The sequence below is a fragment of the Bos taurus genome, chromosome 10, assembly GCF_002263795.3.
Source record: "Bos taurus isolate L1 Dominette 01449 registration number 42190680 breed Hereford chromosome 10, ARS-UCD2.0, whole genome shotgun sequence".
Classification (NCBI taxonomy): Eukaryota; Metazoa; Chordata; class Mammalia; order Artiodactyla; family Bovidae; genus Bos; species Bos taurus.
Genome location: NC_037337.1, coordinates 81,895,299 through 81,916,414, shown reverse-complemented (window position 1 = coordinate 81,916,414; position 21,116 = coordinate 81,895,299). Strand labels below are relative to the sequence as shown.

Sequence of the window (21,116 nt, the reverse complement as noted above, 5' to 3'; positions counted from 1 at the left end):
AGATGGGATGCTCCATTTGAACACTGCCAAGAGTGGGAGAAATCACTAGCTATTATGCCTTCTATTTTTGTACATTTATTCATGGATCTATTCATTCACTAAGTATATACTGAGCACCCACTCTATGCCAGGCACTGATATAGATGGCAGGGATACAGAAATACCAAACAGATAAAAATTGCTACCCTCTAGGAACTTTTATTCTAAGTTCTTTTGAATGTGCAAAAAAAGAGTTGGGTACCTTCTCATCTGATTCAGTGGAAGTCGACCTGTACCACACGGACTGAGTTTCATACCTGTGCATGCATGTATACGTGAATAAATGAATCACGGAGCAAACAAAGATGGCGTGAGGAAAACATGGAGAAGTCAACATAAGATACCATCCATGAAAAGGAAAATACTTAGAAACATGTCTTGCTGAAAATGGGATAAGCAGCTTCATTTTCCTGTGTGGATAAGGGAACTCTGGGTCTTCTCTGTTTCTTCAGTAAAAGTGTAGATTAAGCTAACAGCAGGTTTAGGGAGAGACAGTGGGGAAATCTACTTATATGGGTAGGGAGTTGATGCTCTTTGTCATTGGCAGGGTATGAAAGGAAGTTAGAGTCCAGGAGGGTGGATGTTTGTCTAGTGTATAGAAAGGCTTTGTGGTACACCCACTTATGAGTCAACTCATGATACACTAAGAGTCCTTCTTTTGGTTCAGAGAAATTCCGTAATGGTTGGAATCCCTGAGATGCAAATGTCTTTCATAGTTAGTCTGTGTTCCTTTTATTCTCTCCCAGGATTCTCAACCATGGCTGTACCTCTAAATCAACTAAGGAACTTTTAAAAAGTCTAAATATTGAGACTTCACTCCCAGAGAGTCCAAAACTTAGGTCTGGAGTAAGATCCAGATACCTATATTTTTTAGAGCTCCAAAGTTATTCTAATGCACAGCCCTCTTTAGCGTGTGACCCTGGTTCCATTATTGCCTCCAATGTGGGGGATGACTTACATGCAGATGTAGATCCAACAGCTGGAGAAGCAGAACTTAAATTAGGTGAGCAAGGCCCTTTCTTCCTTTCACTCTGGTCCCCTTGCATGGTTTGTGATTCTCCAGATCTGTGAAAGACTCATAGACAGCAAAGTCCTCTGGCCTCTAGAGAGTGTGGTAAACCTTTGAGTAGAATCAACAAGCCTTGGAATCATAGAATTTTGGAGGCAGGGAGGATATTAGAGATCAGATCCAACCTCTTAGCCCTCTGAACTGAGTGTGATAACTTGCTAGAAAAGAAAAGTCCCTATATTGAGGGGGAATCCCTCAGGGAGTTTCTCTAAGTGTGTAGGAGATGGACATGCAGACAGATCAGCCCAGGTTAATGTGATGATGTGTGACAAGTGCTTTAGTGGTCATCAAAGGGCTAGAGGAACACAGGGGAGAAAATGACTCAGTTGGAAGGTAGAGGAAGAGGGTGTTATCAGGGAAGGCTTCCCAGAGGAGTAGAGATTTCCAGGGCTGGAGGTTCTTGACTTGAGGGCTCCAGATTCCGATCCTGTTTTTCCACCTTCACTTTTAGACTTTGGCATTTGACACACCAAGTTTCATAGCTCAGCTGTGCTACTCAGCTAGTGGACCTGGGTAAATTAGTAATCTTTGGGCCCAAGTCTCCTCATCTCTAAAACAGTTAACGCTACCTAAATCACTGTGGGATCCTTAGGTCTTACACAGAAGCTATAGAAATGCCTGATGCAGTGCCACCCATAGAGTAAAGAATACTTAATGAAGAGATAGGATTGTTGTGATCATTTTAAAGTCCTTTATTTATATACAGCATGAGGAGATTGAGGCTTGCTGGTGCTTCCTCTTTGTGTGTGGCAGTGCCTAGGAGAAGGCCAGCTGGGTTTTATGAAGTTATTATATGACTTGGATGCCATTAAGGGTTTGGAGGCTTTGAGGAAGGCAAAATGTGACAATTGCATGGGAACAGAGAAGCAAGAATCATGGAATATCAACCACACATACTACTGCAAGGTCCTCGATATTATAAAACCGTGATGTATTGCAGCCACTGTCTGTAAGGTTAGAGGCAGCGGTGCAGTGACCAACTTGAGAGCTTAGAGCAGAACAAGAAAAAGAGTAACTTCCCATGACATCGTCATAGTATCATGCCCATAATTCCTTGTTTGTCTCTATCCTTCGTTAGAAGAAAATGTCAAATGGTTGGGGATGTGGTGTAGCACTTTCATGGGTGTATGCTCAGTCACAAGCGCAGTGCTTGGTTCACAATGGGCATTCAAAGAGCAGTTGTTTAAAAAATGAGTTTGATGCAAGGTGCTTTTGGTAAAGCCAGAGTGTAGGCTCTCCTTGCCTTTGGGGGCCCTCCTTTCCTACCGTGCTCCCTTAATCTCTTCTCTTCTGACACCTCCGGGGGAGTGGCTGGCTCTCACACTGCTCTGGGCCGACCTAACTGAAATATGTGCCTTCACTTCTTTTCCTGTTGTGGAGATGGACCTGCCTGCCATCAAAGCATTTTTGACTCAAAGCAACTATGGAGATTTTCCAACCCCACATGGATTTTCTGGATGAGGAAGCTGATGCCGTTAAGAGTTCTCTAACTCTTTGAAGTCTCATAGCTTGTTGAGGCAGAGCTAGGAAGAAAGTTCTTGCCTCTTGCTTTCAGATTTGGGGCTCATCTACTGTTTCAGGCTGCCTTGGAGTACGTACCATCTCCAAGTTCATAGTGAGGGCTCCATATCCAGAAAAACTCACCCTCCCTTCCCCAGGCCCTTTGCTTTTCAAAGGGCTACCCAAACCCAAAGCATCTACCTAGCACGGTGGTTAACGCCAAGTACTGTAGAGTCAGACTGCCAGAATTCAAGAGCTTATTTGTCTACTTACCATGAGACTTCACTTTCACTTTTCACTTTCATGCATTGGAGAAGGAAATGGCAACCCACTCCAGTATTCTTGCCTGGAGAATCCCAGGGACAGAGGAGCCTAGTGGGCTGCCGTCTATGGGGTGGCACAGAGTTGGACACCACTGATGCAACTTAGCAGCAGCAGCAGCAACCATGATTTGGGCAAATTCTTTAACCTTTGTAAATTCAAATTTGCTTATCCCCTGGAGAAGGGAATGGCTATCCATTCCAGTATTCTTGCTTGGAGAATCCAATGGACAGAAAAGCCTGGTAGGCTACAGTCCATGGGGTTGCAAAGAGTCGGACAGGACTGAGCAACTAACACTTTCACTTTCAAAATGGGCGTGACGATAATACTAACTTTTTTTACTTGGAATATTCAAAGCTATCATAATGGACGAAAAGCAGCATCCTTATATTTTCTTCCTTGGATCCAAGTTCCGATTGTGGCAGCCAAACTACCTAAGTAGCCGAGGTTGCGTCTTTCCTACTTGAGTGCCGGAAATTTAGTTCCTGTGTTTCTGGGAGAGCTTTGCCATGGAGAGGACTCTGCAGGCTCTCAGCCCCTGTAGGCAGAGGAAGTCCAGGAGAAGATGCAGTGTTCTTGGACTCGGATGGCACTTCAGATCCAGTGCAGCCTGGCTGCACCTAAAACTTTAATGTAAATTGGCTGTGACGTCTGTGCAGGGGCCCAGATTTAGAAGCAGAGCAGGATGCGTCTACCCAGGCTGGTGACAGACCCGGAGCAGTGTTCCCATTGGAGAAAGTGGAGGGCGTAGCAAGAGGGAGAATTTGCTCAGTCTGGCCTGGTGGCTCTGTTTTATTAATGATCTGGAAGAGCAGAGGAAAGTGACTTTAATTAAATTTGCCAGTGATATTAAAAGATGTCAGGAGCCACTGCTGAGGACACAGACACCCTGCAGATGGCCCTGGGGGGTTTAGGAAAATAATCCAGGGAAAAAATGAGAGGCCGTGGGCTGAGCTGAGGGGTCAGAGGGTCATCACATGCAGAATGTACCCTCGGCCCACCCTCTTTATCTGTATCTGTTCTGTTTCCAATAGATTTCTGACTGATCTTCCTGCTTTGGTTTTGTCCTACTTACAGCCACCGTAAAACCTATCTAGCCAAATTGGTTTTTCTGGAATACCATGTCATTCTCTGTTCAAAATCCTATCATTGGCTTTTCACTGCCCTTAGGATAAAATCCCATCTTCTCAGCCTGGCATATAAGACTTGCCATGAATTGGGTCCTCCCTCTGTGTCCAGCCTCATCTTCTGTCCCTCCTGCCTCACACTCATTTGCCTGTAATCCTATGTATACAGAGGGCTTTCCTGCCCCACGTCTTTGCTTCGGCTGTTCTCTTTGACTCAGATGCCCTTCCCATGTTCTTTCTTTTTTTTTCCTCTGTCTTTCTTCTTCTTTTTTTAACTAAAGTGCACTCATGCTTGAAGCCTCATTTCAGGGATCACCTCCTTCAGAACGCCTCCCTGAAACCCCGAGTTGGCTCGGTGCCCTGCTTGTGTTCGGCAGCACTCAGCCCACACCTTCGCTGGTGATAGTAGGAGTGCCTGTGTGTGCATCTCTCCACCCCTGCTCAGTGGTGCCTTGGAGGGAAAACCCCGTATCATAGTTTATTTTGTCCAGCGACCGCTAGGACAGGCCTGGCAAATCACAGGCACTTGTTAATGTTTGTCCAACTGAACTGATAGAAGGAGAATATTTGGGTGGGAGATGGCCTTGGGCGATCAGGACACCCCAGGAAACCTGGGGAGCAGTCAACTCAACCAAATGGTTGGCTCTCCTGTGAGAGTACGTAGGGCAGCCAGATTGCTTCTAAGACCACAGAAGACTGGAAGCTGACTGGGGCTCGTGGGTGTTCTGCAACAAATTGGGACATCCTCGTAAGATGGAGTGATTGGGACCATCAACTTTATGTCATCTCTATGTGAGCTCTGGTTCTGCTACTTCTTTGCTTTATACTTGGAGTAAATGACTCAAATGACTTAACTACGACTCAGTTTCCCAAAATGTAAAATAGGGATTAAAATAGTACTGATCTCTAACAACAACTAATAGGGTTGTTATGAAGATGAAATAATACATTCAAACTTTATGCACACAATATCTGCTTTTAAGCGTTATTTACTGTCACTAATATCTTTCTTGTTTCGGGCAGTTCTGGGGATCTCAAGCTGGGTCACCTCCATGAGTATGGCTTAGGACTGATTAAGAGCCTTCTGGAAACATCAAAGATCAGTTGGGTCTCTAAGGGAGTGCAGTGAACCACCCAGGAGGTAGGGATCTGTCTCAATCTGTGTCTGGGGCTGGAGTTATGGCAAAAAATGACCATTGGCTTGTTCATCAGAGACATCCCCTCTCCCTCTAACTTCTCAGGCAGAAACCATCTCCTGGCAGAGCTGGAGAGAACAACTAGGCATCCCCCGGTGGTTTTTCACCTTCAGTTCTAACAACTTAGTGCAGACAATCCCTAACCACTTTCTTGCCTTGTTTTCTTTTATTGGTTCCTTCAGTTCATCTGTTGTCTCAGGGAACAGTCTTTCTAAACTGACCTCTGATTATGACCATGTGATAGCACAGTCCCCATAAAAACCTGTTGCCACAAGTGTCTGTGGGACAGAATAAAGACCATGATCCTTCTTAATTGTCCCGGTGGGTATGAACAGTCGGAGTCCTCGTCCCCCGTCGATCAGGAAAACACTACTACCTGAGTGTCCCCTGTCCCCTACTGCAGCAGGCCAGCCTCTTCCCTAACCTGTGGGTAGCCCATCCCTTTGGGCTTGGCCAGTTGTGCGGCTGCCACTGCCTGTCACCATGCTCGCTGTTGATCAAAGAGCTGCTCCAGCTGTGCCCACCTGCTGTCTCCTCCTGCGTGGGGCTCATCAGTATTCACAAAGTGTTGGGTTTTCAGAGATCAAGGCGAGAAGCCAAGATCCGTGTCTGTCCACAATTCTCCAGGTAGGTGAGTGCTAACCCTAAGAATAGGGTCTCTGTGTACATCACAGGCTATGGGGGCATTTTCAGTCTTTGAATATGGATGCCAATCACCTTCAGCCTCTCTGCTCCTCTACAGTCGATGTCATAGCCTTTTCTCCCCCAAGTGAGGTCAAAGCCCCAAGCACCTGCTGGGGTGACCCCTGGTACCTGGACTAGTGGGGATTATGGGCCTCAGCAGTCAGTCGGCTCCCGTTCTGAGGAATACAAAACCAAGTTAATCCACAGAGCCCTTTGGGAGGAGGGCCTTCAGGATTATCATATGCACCAGGGTGTGTCCCAGGGGGAACTTCTCTTTGAGTACAAGCCTGGGCAATTGAAAGAGGTCCTAAGTAGCCTCTAAAATCTAGTGTGGCTTTGTCTACGAGACCTATTTTTTTCTAAATGGCTACGATTCAGATTGTAAAATGACTTTTAAGAAGGCTGATTTCTGAGTGTGTTAGTCTGCTCAGGCTGCCCTAACAAAATACCATAGACTGAGTGGTTTAAACAACGGAAATTTGTCAGGAGGCTGGGATTCCAAAATCAAGATACTGACAATTTGATTTCTGGAAAGAGGTCTCTCCCAGGCTTGCAGATGACTGCTTTCTCCCTATGTCCTCACAAAATGGAGCGCTCTCTCTTTCTTTTTCTCTCTCTTGTCTTCTTAAATGCCAACAAGCCTATTGGATTAGAACCCCACTCTTATGACTTCATTTAGCCTTAATTACCTCCTAACAGTTCTATCTCCAAGTAGAGTCACATCGTGGATTAGGGCTTCAACATAGGAATTGGCAGGGGGATTGTACAATTCCGTCCATAGCAGTGAGGAAGGTTCCCTACTGCCACATTTATTTATTCCAAAACATACATTTACTGAGCACCTACGAACTACCTACTAAAGATACCATGATAAACAGAATAGACATAGTCTTTGCCTTTTTGTCATAGCTTAATGGATGAGTTAGTCATCAATCATATAATCCCACAAATACCTATGTAATTTCAAAATTTTGTAAGTGCCATGAAAAAAATTAAAGGAAAGGAGTTGACCATTTTAGGGTGAAGGAAAGTTTTTGTGAGAAAGTGACATTCAAGCTGAGAGCTAAAGCATTGTTACGAGTGGGGGTGCAAAGAAGAAATGATATTTTTGGTCATGGGTCATGTTATGGGCAAAGGTCCTGAGGTGGAAAATAAGATGGTGTACTCCAGGACCTGATGGAAAGGCCATCACTGCAGAAATGCAGTGAGAGGGACAGTGGCAAGAGATGAGGGGGACGAGGAAGAAGGTAGCTCGCGCGAGGCTCAGCAGGTCATGGTGAGGATGCAGGTCTTTATATTGAAAGTGAGGGGGAACAGGATGCTTGGGGCTGGTGCACTGGGATGACCCAGAGGGACGGTATGGGGAGGGAGGCGGGAGGGGGTTTCAGGATTGGGAACACATGTACACCCATGGCTGATTCATGTTGATGTATGGCAAAACCAATACAATATTGTAAAGTAGTTAGCCTCTAATTAAAATAAATAAATTTAAATTTTAAAAAAAGGAAGAAAAAAGAAAGAAAGAAAGTGAGGGGGAAATGCCGAAAGGCTTCAAATAGGGGAGAAGGAGCATAGGCTTTTTTTGTTTTGTTTTGTTTTAAGATGACTATGGCTATAAGAGAAGATGGAATAGAAAAAGGTCAGAGTTGGAGTGAGTTCAGTGAGGAGGTGACTGAGTAAATTCATCAGGTGGAAAGTAATGGGCCGTGATGGTGGTGAGAGAGATGGGGAGGAAAGTTGATGGGACTCTGTGTTGGACTGGAGAGAGAAAGGCTTGCAAACAGGCAGCGGTTTCTAGGCTGAGAAACCGGGTGGATGGAAGTGCTATTTTCTGAGATGGGAAACAGCAGAGAAGGAGGAGGAGCAAGTAGAGAATAGCAGCATTCTTCCATTACTAACAGTACTCCTACATGCTTGTAACAGAGGTGGAAACATGGGCAAGTTGTTTTTCTTTAAGGTATTCAATAGTTATTTGCAGTCTCATTCCATCTGAATGAGACAATGGGTAGAAAGATAATTGTAGTTTCAGCTGAATTTCTTCCATTCTTCTGAACTCATGTTCACCTTTTAGTGTCTTGAGGTCAGCAGAGGAGGCTGAATTTCATCCCGAAATCTTGCCTACAGATTAAAAAAACTTATTTAGAATCACTTGCCTGTTGTTTCTAGTGCTTCCTACCACTTGGCCCTTGCAGTGTTTGGGTTTCAAGTTAGAGTGGCTGACTGATCTTCATCTCCCCGTAACTGGATGCCTAAACTCTTTCATAAGCCTGTCTTGCTGGAGGGCTAAGGACTGCTATGGACTGGGCCTTGGGCACCACTTACAGGGCTTCGGTTTAGATACATGACAGGTAGTATTCACTACAGAATCAATTCTCTTGATTTCTCAAGCAATCTCAGAATTACAACTTGCCTCCCTAAATTTTCATCTGGGGAAGGAGTTTTTCCCAACTGGGCTCAACTGCACACAAAGCAAGGTGTTCCATTTGCAGGAGAGTAGTCCAGGATAACAGTTCAATTCAGCATGTACTCCTGTAAACTTATGTTTTGCAAGATTCTTGAGTATGATGACAGTGTGGTAAGGAAGGCTGAAAACCCTAGAAACAGTAGAAGTGGGGATGAAGATTCCCGTTATACTTGGCCAATTTAACTTAATTCTTGAGAACTCTCACAGCTAACAAAAGGGTTGGGAGGCAGGACTAAAGGGGTATCAGTTAAATTTCCATTACCAATATTCCCAGCTATTTTAAGCCATTTTTCTACTGACTCTACCAGATGGTCCTAAGGACAGAGCAGCTATTTGAGCCTCCCAGTGACATCCATTTTTCCAAGTGAGAGACTGCCCCATATGTTAGTACAATATGTCACTCAAGATGAAGCATCAGTTTTTATTGGTGGGAACCTGCCATTTGTTGTCCTATTTAAAAAAAAAAAAAAAAAACCTTTTTATTTTTTATTGGGGGTATAGCTGATTAATAATGTGATAGTTTCAGGTGAACAGCGAAGGGACTCAGCCATACATATAAGGTATCCATTCTCCCCCAAGCTGTCTCCTTTTCTTCATGCCTTTTCCTGCCTCTCTGATCTCTTCTAGGTCTCTGGCCTGTCAGGAGGACCATTGGTGCTGCAGTGGAAGCCGGCGGCTAAGTCTTGTGTATGGCGTGGTTAAGGTTGCAGCCTCTCACCTCTGCCTTCCTCCATTTTGGGCTGATTACCTTTGTGCTCTTCCTGAATGGTCTTCGGGCAGAGGCTGGCGGCTCAGGGGATGTGCCCAGCACAGGGCAGAACAATGAGTCCTGTACAGGGTCATCGGACTGCAAGGAGGGTGTCATCCTGCCAATCTGGTACCCGGAGAACCCTTCCCTTGGAGACAAGATTGCGAGGGTCATTGTCTATTTTGTGGCCCTGATATACATGTTCCTCGGGGTGTCCATCATTGCTGATCGCTTCATGGCATCTATTGAAGTCATCACTTCTCAAGAGAGAGAGGTGACTATCAAAAAGCCCAATGGAGAGACCAGCACAACCACCATTAGGGTCTGGAATGAAACTGTCTCCAACCTGACCCTTATGGCCCTGGGTTCCTCTGCTCCTGAGATCCTCCTGTCTTTAATTGAGGTGTGTGGTCATGGGTTCATTGCTGGTGATCTGGGACCTTCTACCATTGTCGGCAGCGCAGCCTTCAATATGTTCATTATCATTGGTATCTGCGTCTATGTGATCCCCGATGGAGAGACTCGCAAGATCAAGCACCTACGAGTCTTCTTTGTCACTGCTGCTTGGAGCATCTTTGCCTACATCTGGCTCTATATGATCCTGGCTGTCTTCTCTCCTGGTGTGGTCCAGGTTTGGGAAGGCCTCCTCACTCTCTTCTTCTTTCCAGTGTGTGTCCTTCTGGCCTGGGTGGCAGATAAGCGACTGCTCTTCTACAAATACATGCACAAAAAGTACCGCACAGATAAACACCGAGGAATCATCATAGAGACTGAGGGTGACCACCCCAAGGGCATTGAGATGGATGGGAAAATGATGAATTCCCACTTCCTTGATGGGCACCTGGTGCCCCTGGAAGGGAAGGAAGTGGATGAGTCCCGCAGGGAGATGATACGGATTCTCAAGGATCTGAAGCAAAAACACCCAGAGAAGGACTTAGATCAGCTGGTCGAGATGGCTAACTACTATGCTCTCTCCCATCAGCAGAAGAGCCGCGCCTTCTACCGGATCCAGGCCACCCGTATGATGACTGGCGCGGGCAATATCCTGAAGAAGCATGCAGCAGAACAAGCCAAAAAGACCTCTAGCATGAGCGAGGTGCATGCTGATGAGCCGGAGGACTTTGTCTCCAAGGTCTTCTTTGACCCGTGCTCTTACCAGTGCCTGGAGAACTGTGGGGCTGTGCTCCTGACAGTGGTGAGGAAAGGCGGAGACACGTCCAAGACCCTGTATGTGGACTACAAAACAGAGGATGGTTCTGCCAATGCAGGGGCTGACTATGAGTTCACAGAGGGTACTGTGGTTCTAAAGCCTGGAGAGACCCAGAAGGAGTTCTCTGTGGGCATCATCGATGATGACATTTTTGAGGAGGATGAACACTTCTTTGTGAGGCTGAGCAACGTTCGCATGGAGGAGGAGCAGCCTGAGGAGGGAATGTCTCCCAGAGCACTCAATAGTCCTCCCTTGCCTCGGGCTGTCCTGGTGTCCCCTTGTGTGGCCACAGTCACCATCTTGGATGATGACCACGCGGGCATCTTCACTTTTGAATGTGACACTATTCATGTCAGTGAAAGCATTGGTGTCATGGAGGTCAAGGTTCTGCGGACATCAGGTGCCCGGGGCACAGTCATCGTCCCCTTTAGGACAGTAGAAGGGACCGCCAAGGGTGGTGGTGAGGATTTTGAAGACATATATGGGGAGTTGGAGTTCAAGAACGATGAAACCGTGTAAGTAACCCTTCCATAGTCCATCTGCCTCCATCCCTTGTCACCCCCTTCTCTCTTGCCCCATGCTTTAAAACTTTTCCTTATACTCATGTTAATGTCAAACTTTGGTTCCATCACAGGTATGCAAGATCAGCAGACACTCCTGCCAGGTTCTGCTTCCAAAATCTCCTTCAGTTTTCTCTCTTTAAATTGTTTTTGGGCAAGGAATGCCGTGCAGGATCTAAGCACACAGGACCTAAGAATGTTTTGTCCAGTGAAACTCAAAATGATAACTGGTGGGGGTGTGGGATGATGGAAGTTCTGCTGTCAGATTTGGGGAGAGTCTTCTGATGAAGCAAGATCTAGGAGACTGCTTGGGTCTCTCCTTCCTCCTCTTCTCAGGCCAAGGGCTTACATGAGCTTTGAAGGCAGTCCTTTCCATTCTGAATCAGTGATAGTCCAAGCTGGACATCCTCAAGAACGTGAGTGGCATTGGCTTATGTTTTTCCAGTACCATAATGCAGTTGTATTATATAAGCAGATTTCAGGCACCTCTCCTTCATCTGGAAATTGCAAAATTGATTGAAACTTGGCAGTCTCTTTAAGCATCAATAGGCTTATTTTATGGTGTGAGGCTTGCCCAATCTAGGTGAAATGAATCAATATGGCTTGAGTCCTGGAGGTATCTTAGAGAAACAGAGCTCCCAGGGCAGCGGCCACCAGTCTTTAGTCACAGGTCTAAGCTCTAGAATCTGGCTAAGCAGTGGAGGAGAAGCCTCTTAGGAATTGTGGGAAAAAATACATCTTCTGTGTGGTCATCTCTTTTCACAGTCCAGAGTTCTCCTAAAACACTTCCCAGGTCACTGGCCCATTTAACCCTTCAGACACTGTGGGTCTTACGTTTCTATTGCCTCTGTCACTCTGAGGCCTCTCTGCATTGAAACGTCTTGTACTGGGTGTTCTGTCCTGTTCTCGGATGGATATCTCTAAAGAATAAAGCAGACTGACTCTGCCCAGGAGACCAGACTTTCTAGGGTTGTCAAGAAGGAAGGGGATGAGAAAGGGGAACCTTGTCTCAGAATTGCTGCTCATATCCACAAGCAATTAGCAGTAGCAGGGGAAGATAGGAGGAACCAAAGGGACACATGTAGGAAGTGGGAGATGTCAAACTGCTCCAAGAACCTGCTAAAAACACTTTCAATGGGAAATGAAAGCTCTCATCTGAAAAGTGGGAAGAGCAATACTTTCCTTGCCTCGAGGTGGGCTCTTTTTTGCAGTTCCTCCCAGCTCTAGAATCTTCTGAAAAATAGACATAGGCGCTCAGTGTAGGTCATAACCGCACCAGCCAGATGGAACAGGGGGATACTGTCCCCTGAAATGAAATAGCCATTGACAGATTGATTTATTAGAGCCCTGTTTAGTTATTTTGCGGGAAAGGATAATCTCTTTTTAGCATTAATAAAAACCTGTGCCTTTCTAGAGAATACTCTCCCTTTCGGTGTGCTCTGGGGAGGATGCTTATACATACAAATGAAGGCGCTCACGGCGAGGAAAACCCCTATGAAATTTCATGCGTATTTATGGCAATGTCAGTAGATAAATTACTGTCAGGCACTAAATGACATCAGCATTGGCCATAACTGGAGAGACTTGCGGTCCCTCCCATTTAGTACCAATTTGCTGAGGGCACCAAAGAGTAGTATTTTGAGAGATCAGAAGTTGGGATCCCAATTTCTTCACCTCATTAGTAATCAACTGTGCGCCTGGGATCTCCAAATATGACTAAACCCTCCTCAAACCTATGTATGTCTTCAGCTTGATTACTGTCTTGGTGTAAATGAGCCTCATGAATGATCACTTCTGGGTAATATTGGTTATACATATGTATGAACTTCTACACGTTTGAGATGCTGGCCCAGGTATTCTAAGGTTTCCCATCTTTTCCTTTGCATTATTTTTTTAGACTTCAGTAGAATTTAGACTACCCTCTTGGCCTTCTTCACTGCAGAAGAATGAGTCCAAAACCTGCTAATCTATTATCACAAAAGGAGGCCTACTTTTGATACTTTAAATTGTAATTTTACAGCTAGAGACAGTATGATACAGCAAGAAAACCATGGGCTCTAAGTATAGTACTCTGTGGATTAGGATTCTGGCTCTAGTACTGATTTAACCACATTGGGGAAATTTTATTAATTTATGAGATTTTTTTCCCCATTGATAAAAAGGAGATCATAATGTCACTCTAGCAGGTCTATTATAATGATTCATGATACTGTATGCAATATTCCCTGTACATGATATGTACTCAGTAAACAAACTCATTAATAGTAATACTGATGAATTAACACTATTCTTCAGAAGACACCACTGAGGTAATCAGGTTACTTGATTTTCTGTGTCACACTAATTAATAAGCATGCTAGTTTTTTGGTTACCATGAAGGATACTATTCTAAACTCATAAAATGTTGGAGCAAGAAAGGACCTTAGAATATCATCTAGATATTCTAGAGTAGTGTTTCTCAGATTTTAATGTGCTTGTGAACCAGCCAGGCATCTTGCTAAAATGCAGATCATGACTTCCAATATCTAAAGTAGGGCTTGAGATTCTTCATTTCTAACAAGCTCCAGATGCTTCTGGTTCCCAGAGCTGAAAGGCCCTAAAGCTCTTGACCAAACCATGAAGCCTAGGAAGGAAAGCGGCTTTTCAGATGAGTTGCATGACTGGATTATGAATGCTTGCTTTCCAGTGTCAGTGTTCAACTCCATCTTAGCTCGAGTCTAGCTCTTAGCCGAGACCCTGCTAACTGCAGGAACAGTCTGAACCCTGAAATTGAAACCTTTGAGGGACTCAGACAGAAGCTGTGTGATGCCTGGAACAATTTCCCTCTCTGCGCCTTCTCTCTCCGTGTAGCTTTGTTTTCCCACCAAGCCCAGTGGCACCGTCACTTCTGCCCTCACCACAATGCTCTGAATCTTCAGAACGAAGCCAGGCCTATGTCCGTGAATTCATTCATTTGGTTTTATGCTTTGCTTCTTCAAACGTGTCCTCAGCACCATGGTAGGATGGAAGAACAAGCTCTGGTGTCTGACAAACAGGTGTGAATCCATCGCACATCAGCTGTGTAACTTTAACAAGTCATTTCAGCTTCTGAGTCCCAGCGATTTTGTTGCAATGCTAGGAACAATAATACCTATCCTTCGAGATTATGATTAGTACCACATACAGATAGTAAGAAAATGCATGTTAGCGGAGTGCCTAAGTGCATCAAAAGTGCTCAGTCACTCAACAGACATTTATTAAATATCTGCTACATCCTAGGTACATTACTAGTACTGGAGAGAAATAAGTGACCAAGATAAGGTGGCATTTTAACTCCCAAGGATCTTATTCTCCAGTGGAGAGGATACAAGGTATACAGACAAATCAAAACAGGTGGGAGAAGTATAGTTTGAGATTAGCTCAATAAAAGGGGAATGAAAGCTTCTCCTTCTGTGTGTGACACCACTAAAGTTTTAAAGTCACCTTCATTAAAGATATAGTAGTGAAGTAGGTGAAGTGTGGGGTGGGTACATAATTACTTTAAACCCACGTTACAATAAACTCGTGATATTTGAGAAGGATACTACTGACATCTTTGTGGTCTGGAAGAATCCTGGTAGTTTGTGACTACTACTGTAGCACATCCTGGGGATTATGGCCTCCGAGCCACCTGCACATTAATCTCACTCACTGAACACGTGACTCACTCCTGTACACCAGACTCACAGAGCGCCTCTGCAAAAATAAGATTATTACAGCTCATTGACCTTTGGGGTCTCTGGGAATAGCCAAAGCCTCAGATGTCAAATATGCAAATGGCAAGATCTACTCTAATTAAATAGAGTGGGCCTCCTTCAAAGAAGAATGGAGTGTAAGCTGTACCCCACATTTCCCAAGCAAATATAGAATGTTGAAACTGGAAGGTATCTGTCCTCCCAGTTTTACAAATTATGAAATGTGAGAATCTGAGATGCAAAGCAACTTGTCCAAGATCACACAGATAGATATGATAGAAAGTTGGACTTTAGAAAGGACTTTTTTGGATGCTGCTGATTTAATGTCTCCCCCGAAACCCACTCCAGTGTGCTTGCCTGGAGAATCCCAGGGGCGGGGGAGCCTGGTGGGCTGCCGTCTCTGGGGTCGCAGAGTCAGACACGACTGAAGTGACTTAGCAGCAGCAGCAGCCTCCCCATTTGGACTTTTCCATTTTATTTTTATCCATCAAAATGTTAACTTTGGAAAGAATATGGAAATTCATGGGCGAAAGATGCCCTGGAAGGACACATCCAGGAGTGTTTTTGTGAGTAATGTCTTAACTACTACTAATAATATATTATGGACTATTTTTAATCTTTTGATTCACCTTGAAACTGTTAAGGAAGGAAAATATTGAACTCATAGAAAAAAATTTTAGAAGGTTTATCTTAGTGATCTCTTGCTGAAAAAAGTGACAAGTGTAGCTGAGACATCTCTTGGTGATGGTTAACTTCAGGCTAGATCTTGTTCCATGAAATAGTGCAGTATTTTTTTCAGAATTATGCAGGCCATTCTCTTCCAGGGGTGCTTTCTCTGTAAAGTTTTAGCCAAAGGCATCTTTCCATCAAAACCTATACAAATAAGGAATTACCCAGGATCCAATTTTCACATTCTCCAACTTGACTAAACACAGTCGGGTTTTTTGCTTTTTCTTTGGCTCAGCAGAGTAATAGGATAGTTTTTATCTGGTCGCAGAGGAAGATAAGGGCCTTCCTAGGTAGCACTAGTGGTAAAGAACCCTCCTGCCAATGCAGAAGACATAAGAGATGCGAGTTCAATCCCTGGGTTGGGAAGATCCCCTGGAGGAGGATATGGCCACCCACTCCATGGGATTCTTGCCTCGAGAATCCCACGGACAGAGGAGCCTAGCGGGCTACAGTCCACAGAGTCGCAAAGAGTTGGATACGACTGAAGCGACTTAGCATGCACGCATGCATAGAGGAGGATCATTTGTTTCTAGAATATCCTTTCTGCACTTGAGAAAAATCAGAAGCTGCACGCTTAGCACGGGCAGAAGTGTAGTGGAGGTAGAGATATTTCCCCCTTAGCTGGAATCCTTTTCTTTCTCCTTTCTTCAGCCTGCAGTGCTGATTTCCAGTAATATGCTCTCTTTGTAGTTGTAGGTAAACAGTCCATCCACAGAGCCATGGCTTCATGGAACTCACAGTGGAGCTATGTCCTTGACTCAGAGTGATCCTGAAGACAGGAATCCTTGTTTAAGTGAATTGTTAAATGGGGGAGGGGAGTTTAACAGAATAGTGGAACATTTCAGATAGGGTTGTTCAACTACAATTTCCTCTCTTTGGGACACAAAGGAATGATTAGAGGCTATGTGGACTCTTCAGCAGAACTTTGGATGTTGTGCCCAGAAAGGTCCCAGGTCTTGGTAAATTTTTTTTTCCTTTCTTAATTAGTAAAATTGCCCAAGAATGTCAAAGAGTGACATATTCCAACTTCAGGATCCATAAGGCATGCCAAATATACTTAAACCTTATATATCCATAAGGATCGCCAGCGAGTCCAGAGCCTTCCTGGTTTATTTGTTTTAGGGTCTAAGGGTGCAACATCCTTGGCAATACTGGATCGGGCAGCACTCTCTCTGCTTGACTTGGTCAGGGACTATAGGCAACAGAGCATTCAGTGTGCCTGCCCTGGGTCTTCTCACTTTGGTCTGCCCTCTGGTATGAGAAAATTCGGGGTGTGCAGAGTTGGAGACTCCACCAAGGAGAATGTCAGGTTGGGTTTGAGGAGAAAGGCACAACTGTGGTTGGAGATGGTCACATGACCAGCCAATCAGAAAATGAAACGGTCTCAGCCTCAAAGCAGGCTCCCCTGAGCATTGCTTGCAATGATGCTAGTTGGGGCTTTAGGCAATAATAAAGGAATAACAATAAAGATCCTGCCATGGGCCTTGCTTCATTTGTCTCAACTCTTCTGGCTCTTCAGGTCTAAGTTTTCTCATTCACTCACAAGCGTGATAAAAAGGGATACTTGGGGAAAGTGAGATGGGTGAGTGGGGAGGACTCTTCCTTGTCGTCCAGCTTTCATCAACTTTCCAGCTGTGTTTGGGTCGTGCGTGAGCACTCATTCCTTCCCCATCCTTGGGCTGTGCCCCCATCAACTCCGCTAGGAATAGAGTAGAATTTAGTGCTACAGTCTTCAGTTTATTCAAGGTGTTTATTTTCTTGTCCTTTTAAAAGAGAAACTAACCTGTGCTTCCAGAACCAATCAGAAGTCCTAGTGTAGAGCAGTGTGTAACTAATAGTTGGAGAGAGAGAACTCCTTGACCTACACACAGAGCAAAATCCCTGTATTTAAATTCTGCACCATCCAGAAGCATCTTGTAGGAATCATGTGCTTTGAGGATTTTGTTAAAAGGCCATGAAGGAAAGCACTAGGTAAACATTTGTAGCTGATGTGATAGTTATCATTCATAGGAATTACAGTCCCACCCTACCATCGCCACATACACAAATAGGAAGTTATCTGGCTAAGTAGAGAAGAAGATAAAGTTGAAGTAAAATTTATTCATTATGGAAAAATCTGTTTCTCTAAAATTGAGTCATCACTTGGTGAGCGTATATATTTGAGTTCGGTTTTCAATGTGGCAGCATGCTGACCCTTACTAGTGAAGGGTCGGCATGGCATGGACACAGCCTGGTTAACCTGCTCTTGCCTGAGCCCAGTTCACTTACCATTTGGTGATAAGGATTCATGAAGAACCAGTTAGTTATAATGCAGACAACTCTTTAACATGGATACTTTAGTTGGTACTTTCAAAATGAGTGACATCTTGATAGTAGCTTCCTATTCAGAATATGGCTGTGGAGCAAGTTATGGATTAGAGTTGATGAATTCTGCCATTTCTTTGCAGTAGTCCATCTTTTTCCAGAGCCCTTGGTCTTGATTGGTCTGCCTTTTGGTTTCCTTCTTGTGTGTCCTGTGTGATTTCTCCTTGGGACCCTCCTGACCCCCTGACCCTCTCTTTCTGAGCTGCAGTCATGGAAGGTGTACCATACCACCATCCCTAGGGCTAAGCCTGGACCTGACTGCAGACACTTTACGTGTTCACTCCGTTTCCCTGCTTGCACCTCCCTTTTGGCTTGGCTGCTTTCTCTTGCACATGCTCTCTTCTGGACATCCTCAGCTGCACCCTTCTTTCTTTACCGTCTGTGCTCCAGGGGCCGCTGATGCTCAGGCCATGTTTGCTGCTCCTGCTCGAGCTCAGTGACTTCCTTCTCACGCCCTTTAGTCCCATCTCCCGTCTTACTCTTATTCTATTCCCTACATCTGCCTCGTTCACACTCTTGGCTTCTGTGTTTGGACCGCCTTCTGTCTACTGTCTAATCTGTGATTTCTTTGAGTGACCAAGAGTGTGCTGTGGGTATCCCTCAAGAAAGCCTGGCATTTGGATAGAAAGAACTAGCCTCATGATAGTACCAAGAAGATTGATATCTCCCAGGAAACAGACCACTCACTCTGGTGCTCTTTTTTTTTTTGCCTTCACCACATAGTATTTGACTTTTAAGACTAGAAGGTTGAATTGTAAGGATCCAGCATAGGCTGGAACTGGTATCAGAAAGGCATCAGAGCCTTAGGGACCACCTTCTCTGTCTAACACGCTCCCTCTCAGCCACATGGTCTCTGTCTCCTGGCATCTCTGCCCTCTCTGTGGTCTTCTCCCTTATCACTTCAATGAAACCTCACAGCCCAACAGCCCTATTTCCTACCTGAAAAGATCTTTCTATTCTTCTATCTCAGATTCTCAGATTCTCAGGGGAGGGACTCTGTTGTTTCCCTCCCCCACCTCCACCCTTCCCCATCCCTCAAGTTAACTCTGTCAAAGGCCACTGGCCAGATAGATATTGGTTACCCTGGGTTAAGACATGTTTCCATGTCCATCCCCAACTTGATGCTTAATCTGCCATAGTTGGGTGGTGGGGTGGGAAAATGAAGCTGCCCAGGGGTCTCGATGGTGAGCTAACGAAGCAATTGTGTCTCTAAGTGATGGACAGTGTCACTTAGAAGGAAAACTGACACAGTATGTAAGGCTTGCTGTACCCCTGCTGCTGCTGCTGCTGCTGCTGCTGCTAAGTCACTTCAGTCGTGTCCGACTCTGTGTGACCCCATAGACGACAGCCCACCAGGCTCCTCCATCCCTGGAATTCTCCAGGCAAGAACACTGGAGTGGGTTGCCATTTCTTTCTCCAATTCATGAAAGTGGAAAGTGAAAGTGAAGTCGCTCAGTCTTGTCCGATTCTTCTTGACCCCATGGACTGCAGCCTACCAGGCTCCTCCATCCACGGGATTTTCCAGGCAAGAGTACTGGGGTGGGGTGCCATTGCCTTTTCCAGCCGTACCCCTGAGAGAGTGCTGATTTTACAGTGATCAGCGCTGGTGCGGTAGGCTGGAGAACAGGAGAAACAGCCACCTCTGGAACCCTCAGCACTACTATAGCCCAGCCGACCACGGACTCGGCAGCCGAAATTAAACGGGCTTCTGCCCAGACCGACAGAAAGCATTCCTAGTGGGTGATGCTCGGTGGCACAAGGCTCCAGGCCACCGGGTCGTTCCTCCCGCTTTGCCCTTTTCTGGTCCGTCATCTCCAGGAGATGAGCGTCAGAAGATACCCTGCCGTCATTTCCAGGTGCACTCAGTTTGGGTCCTGAGTCACTGTCCCAGCCTCTTCCTGGGTTCGGATTTCCAGAGCAGCCTGTATTCCCTACCAGGACAGAAAGCATCCCCGCCACGGATAGAATGACAGCCTCTCCCTTCCCACCCTCCCCTGCTAGACAGCTGGTCTGCTGGACTTAGCACAAGCCAGCGGGCACCCCCACCCCCTTATCTTTGCAGCTGAAACTTGATGCCTCTCCAGGAACTCCCCGGAAGCCACTGTATTCTCATCTCCAGGTGGCACAGAGCGCGACTCTGCCAGGTGCCCATGCCCCGGGGCACATGGCTGGGTGTAACGTAGGACTCTCTTCTGGGTCAGTTCCGGTCAGTCCGTCGTGGCTGTCCAGGGAGCCATCTTGGAAAGGGTTTTTGAGGCTGTGTCTGGACTCAGCTGTGGATGTGAGAAGAAAAGCCAAATATCTGCCAACTCTAGTCCTGGGATGAGAGATGGGAAGAGCTTCATGGGATAAAGTAGGAGTCTCCATTTCACTGAGGTGCGTTAGCATGAACTTGTCACTGTCTCTCCAGTCCTGGGCCAGTCCTAGGGGAAAACCTCCGTGAATCGCTCTCTTCTTCCTCCTGAATCCACAGGGACTTAAATCCCCACTGGACCCATGATGCAGGTAACCTTATCAGACCAGAATCTTCCAGAGTCCTTGCTAACATAGTGGGCTTTGTAAACCAGACCATGGGTTCCCAGCCAGCTTCCCATAACAGGCCATTTTAATTATATACCCCTCCTTGTGGGACCCCAGGTTTTAGAAAATTCTTAGCTGACAATTAATTAGGTTTCCTTTTTTTTTTTTCCATAAACCACAGCAAAAGTTAACTAGTGTCACAACAATGAGTTAATACAGTTCAGCCAAAGTAGACAGAAATGTTATTTTAGTTAACCCGTGGACTGTTGGAAGAATATATACTTTCTATTTTGAGGACTGGGGAGAGAGTAGAATGAAGACAGCCACGAACTCACTTTCAAAGGAACAAATCGATATAAAATACTTTGAAAATGTTAGGCACTAATTGTTTAAAGTTGTTTTGAAGAGGGTGATCCCCTGGGGAGATCGGACTATGCTGGAGAATATATCAGAATATAGGACACAGTGTTGATTTTCTAGGCTTCCGCATTGTTTAGACCTTTGGGAAAGATTACTGTTGTGGCTGTTATGTTTTTACATAATAAGATTTCTAATATTTATATAGAAATAAAAATTGCACTTTTAATATTATCAATGTCTTCGGATGAGTTAACTGAATTTAAGAAATGTTAATTTACCTTAGGACACAAAGCGTTTAAGGGTCAGTGTCCAAACCTAGATCTTCTGCTTATAAATCACATATTCTTTCAACTACGTTACATATTTTAGCACCAGAATAAGGTCAGGAAGTTGAAAGCATCAGACTTTATTCTCATATAGAAAGAGTTAAGAGGACATCTCTTCCTTAACAGCAAGAGTTGGCTGTCCTTTAATTCAGGGGCAACTGGGCCCAGGGGATTTGGCAAGGGCCA

General features: G+C 45.2%; 1 protein-coding gene and 1 long non-coding RNA gene across 8 annotated transcripts in view; one reads left to right on the top strand and one right to left on the bottom strand.

Moving 5' to 3' along the window:
- The window catches only part of SLC8A3 (solute carrier family 8 member A3), a 169,449-nt gene that overhangs the window by 15,339 nt on the left and 132,994 nt on the right, over positions 1 to 21,116 (top strand). For 6 of the 7 annotated variants that reach the window (XM_059890582.1, XM_010809505.4, XM_015473255.3 and 3 more), the window contains exon 2: positions 9,028 to 10,873. In XM_059890582.1, coding sequence (XP_059746565.1) covers positions 9,090 to 10,873 — 1,784 coding nt within the window. In that variant the 5' untranslated portion in view covers positions 9,028 to 9,089. Of the gene's footprint in view, positions 1 to 9,027; positions 10,874 to 21,116 lie in introns of those variants that run through there. The other variant, NM_001191199.3, reaches the window with a different exon arrangement.
- LOC132346410 (uncharacterized) lies at positions 3,248 to 6,604 on the bottom strand. Its single transcript, XR_009496239.1, has 2 exons — positions 6,454 to 6,604; positions 3,248 to 3,732 (listed from the first exon to the last, which is right to left on the bottom strand). It is a non-coding gene; the product is annotated as an uncharacterized lncRNA (long non-coding RNA).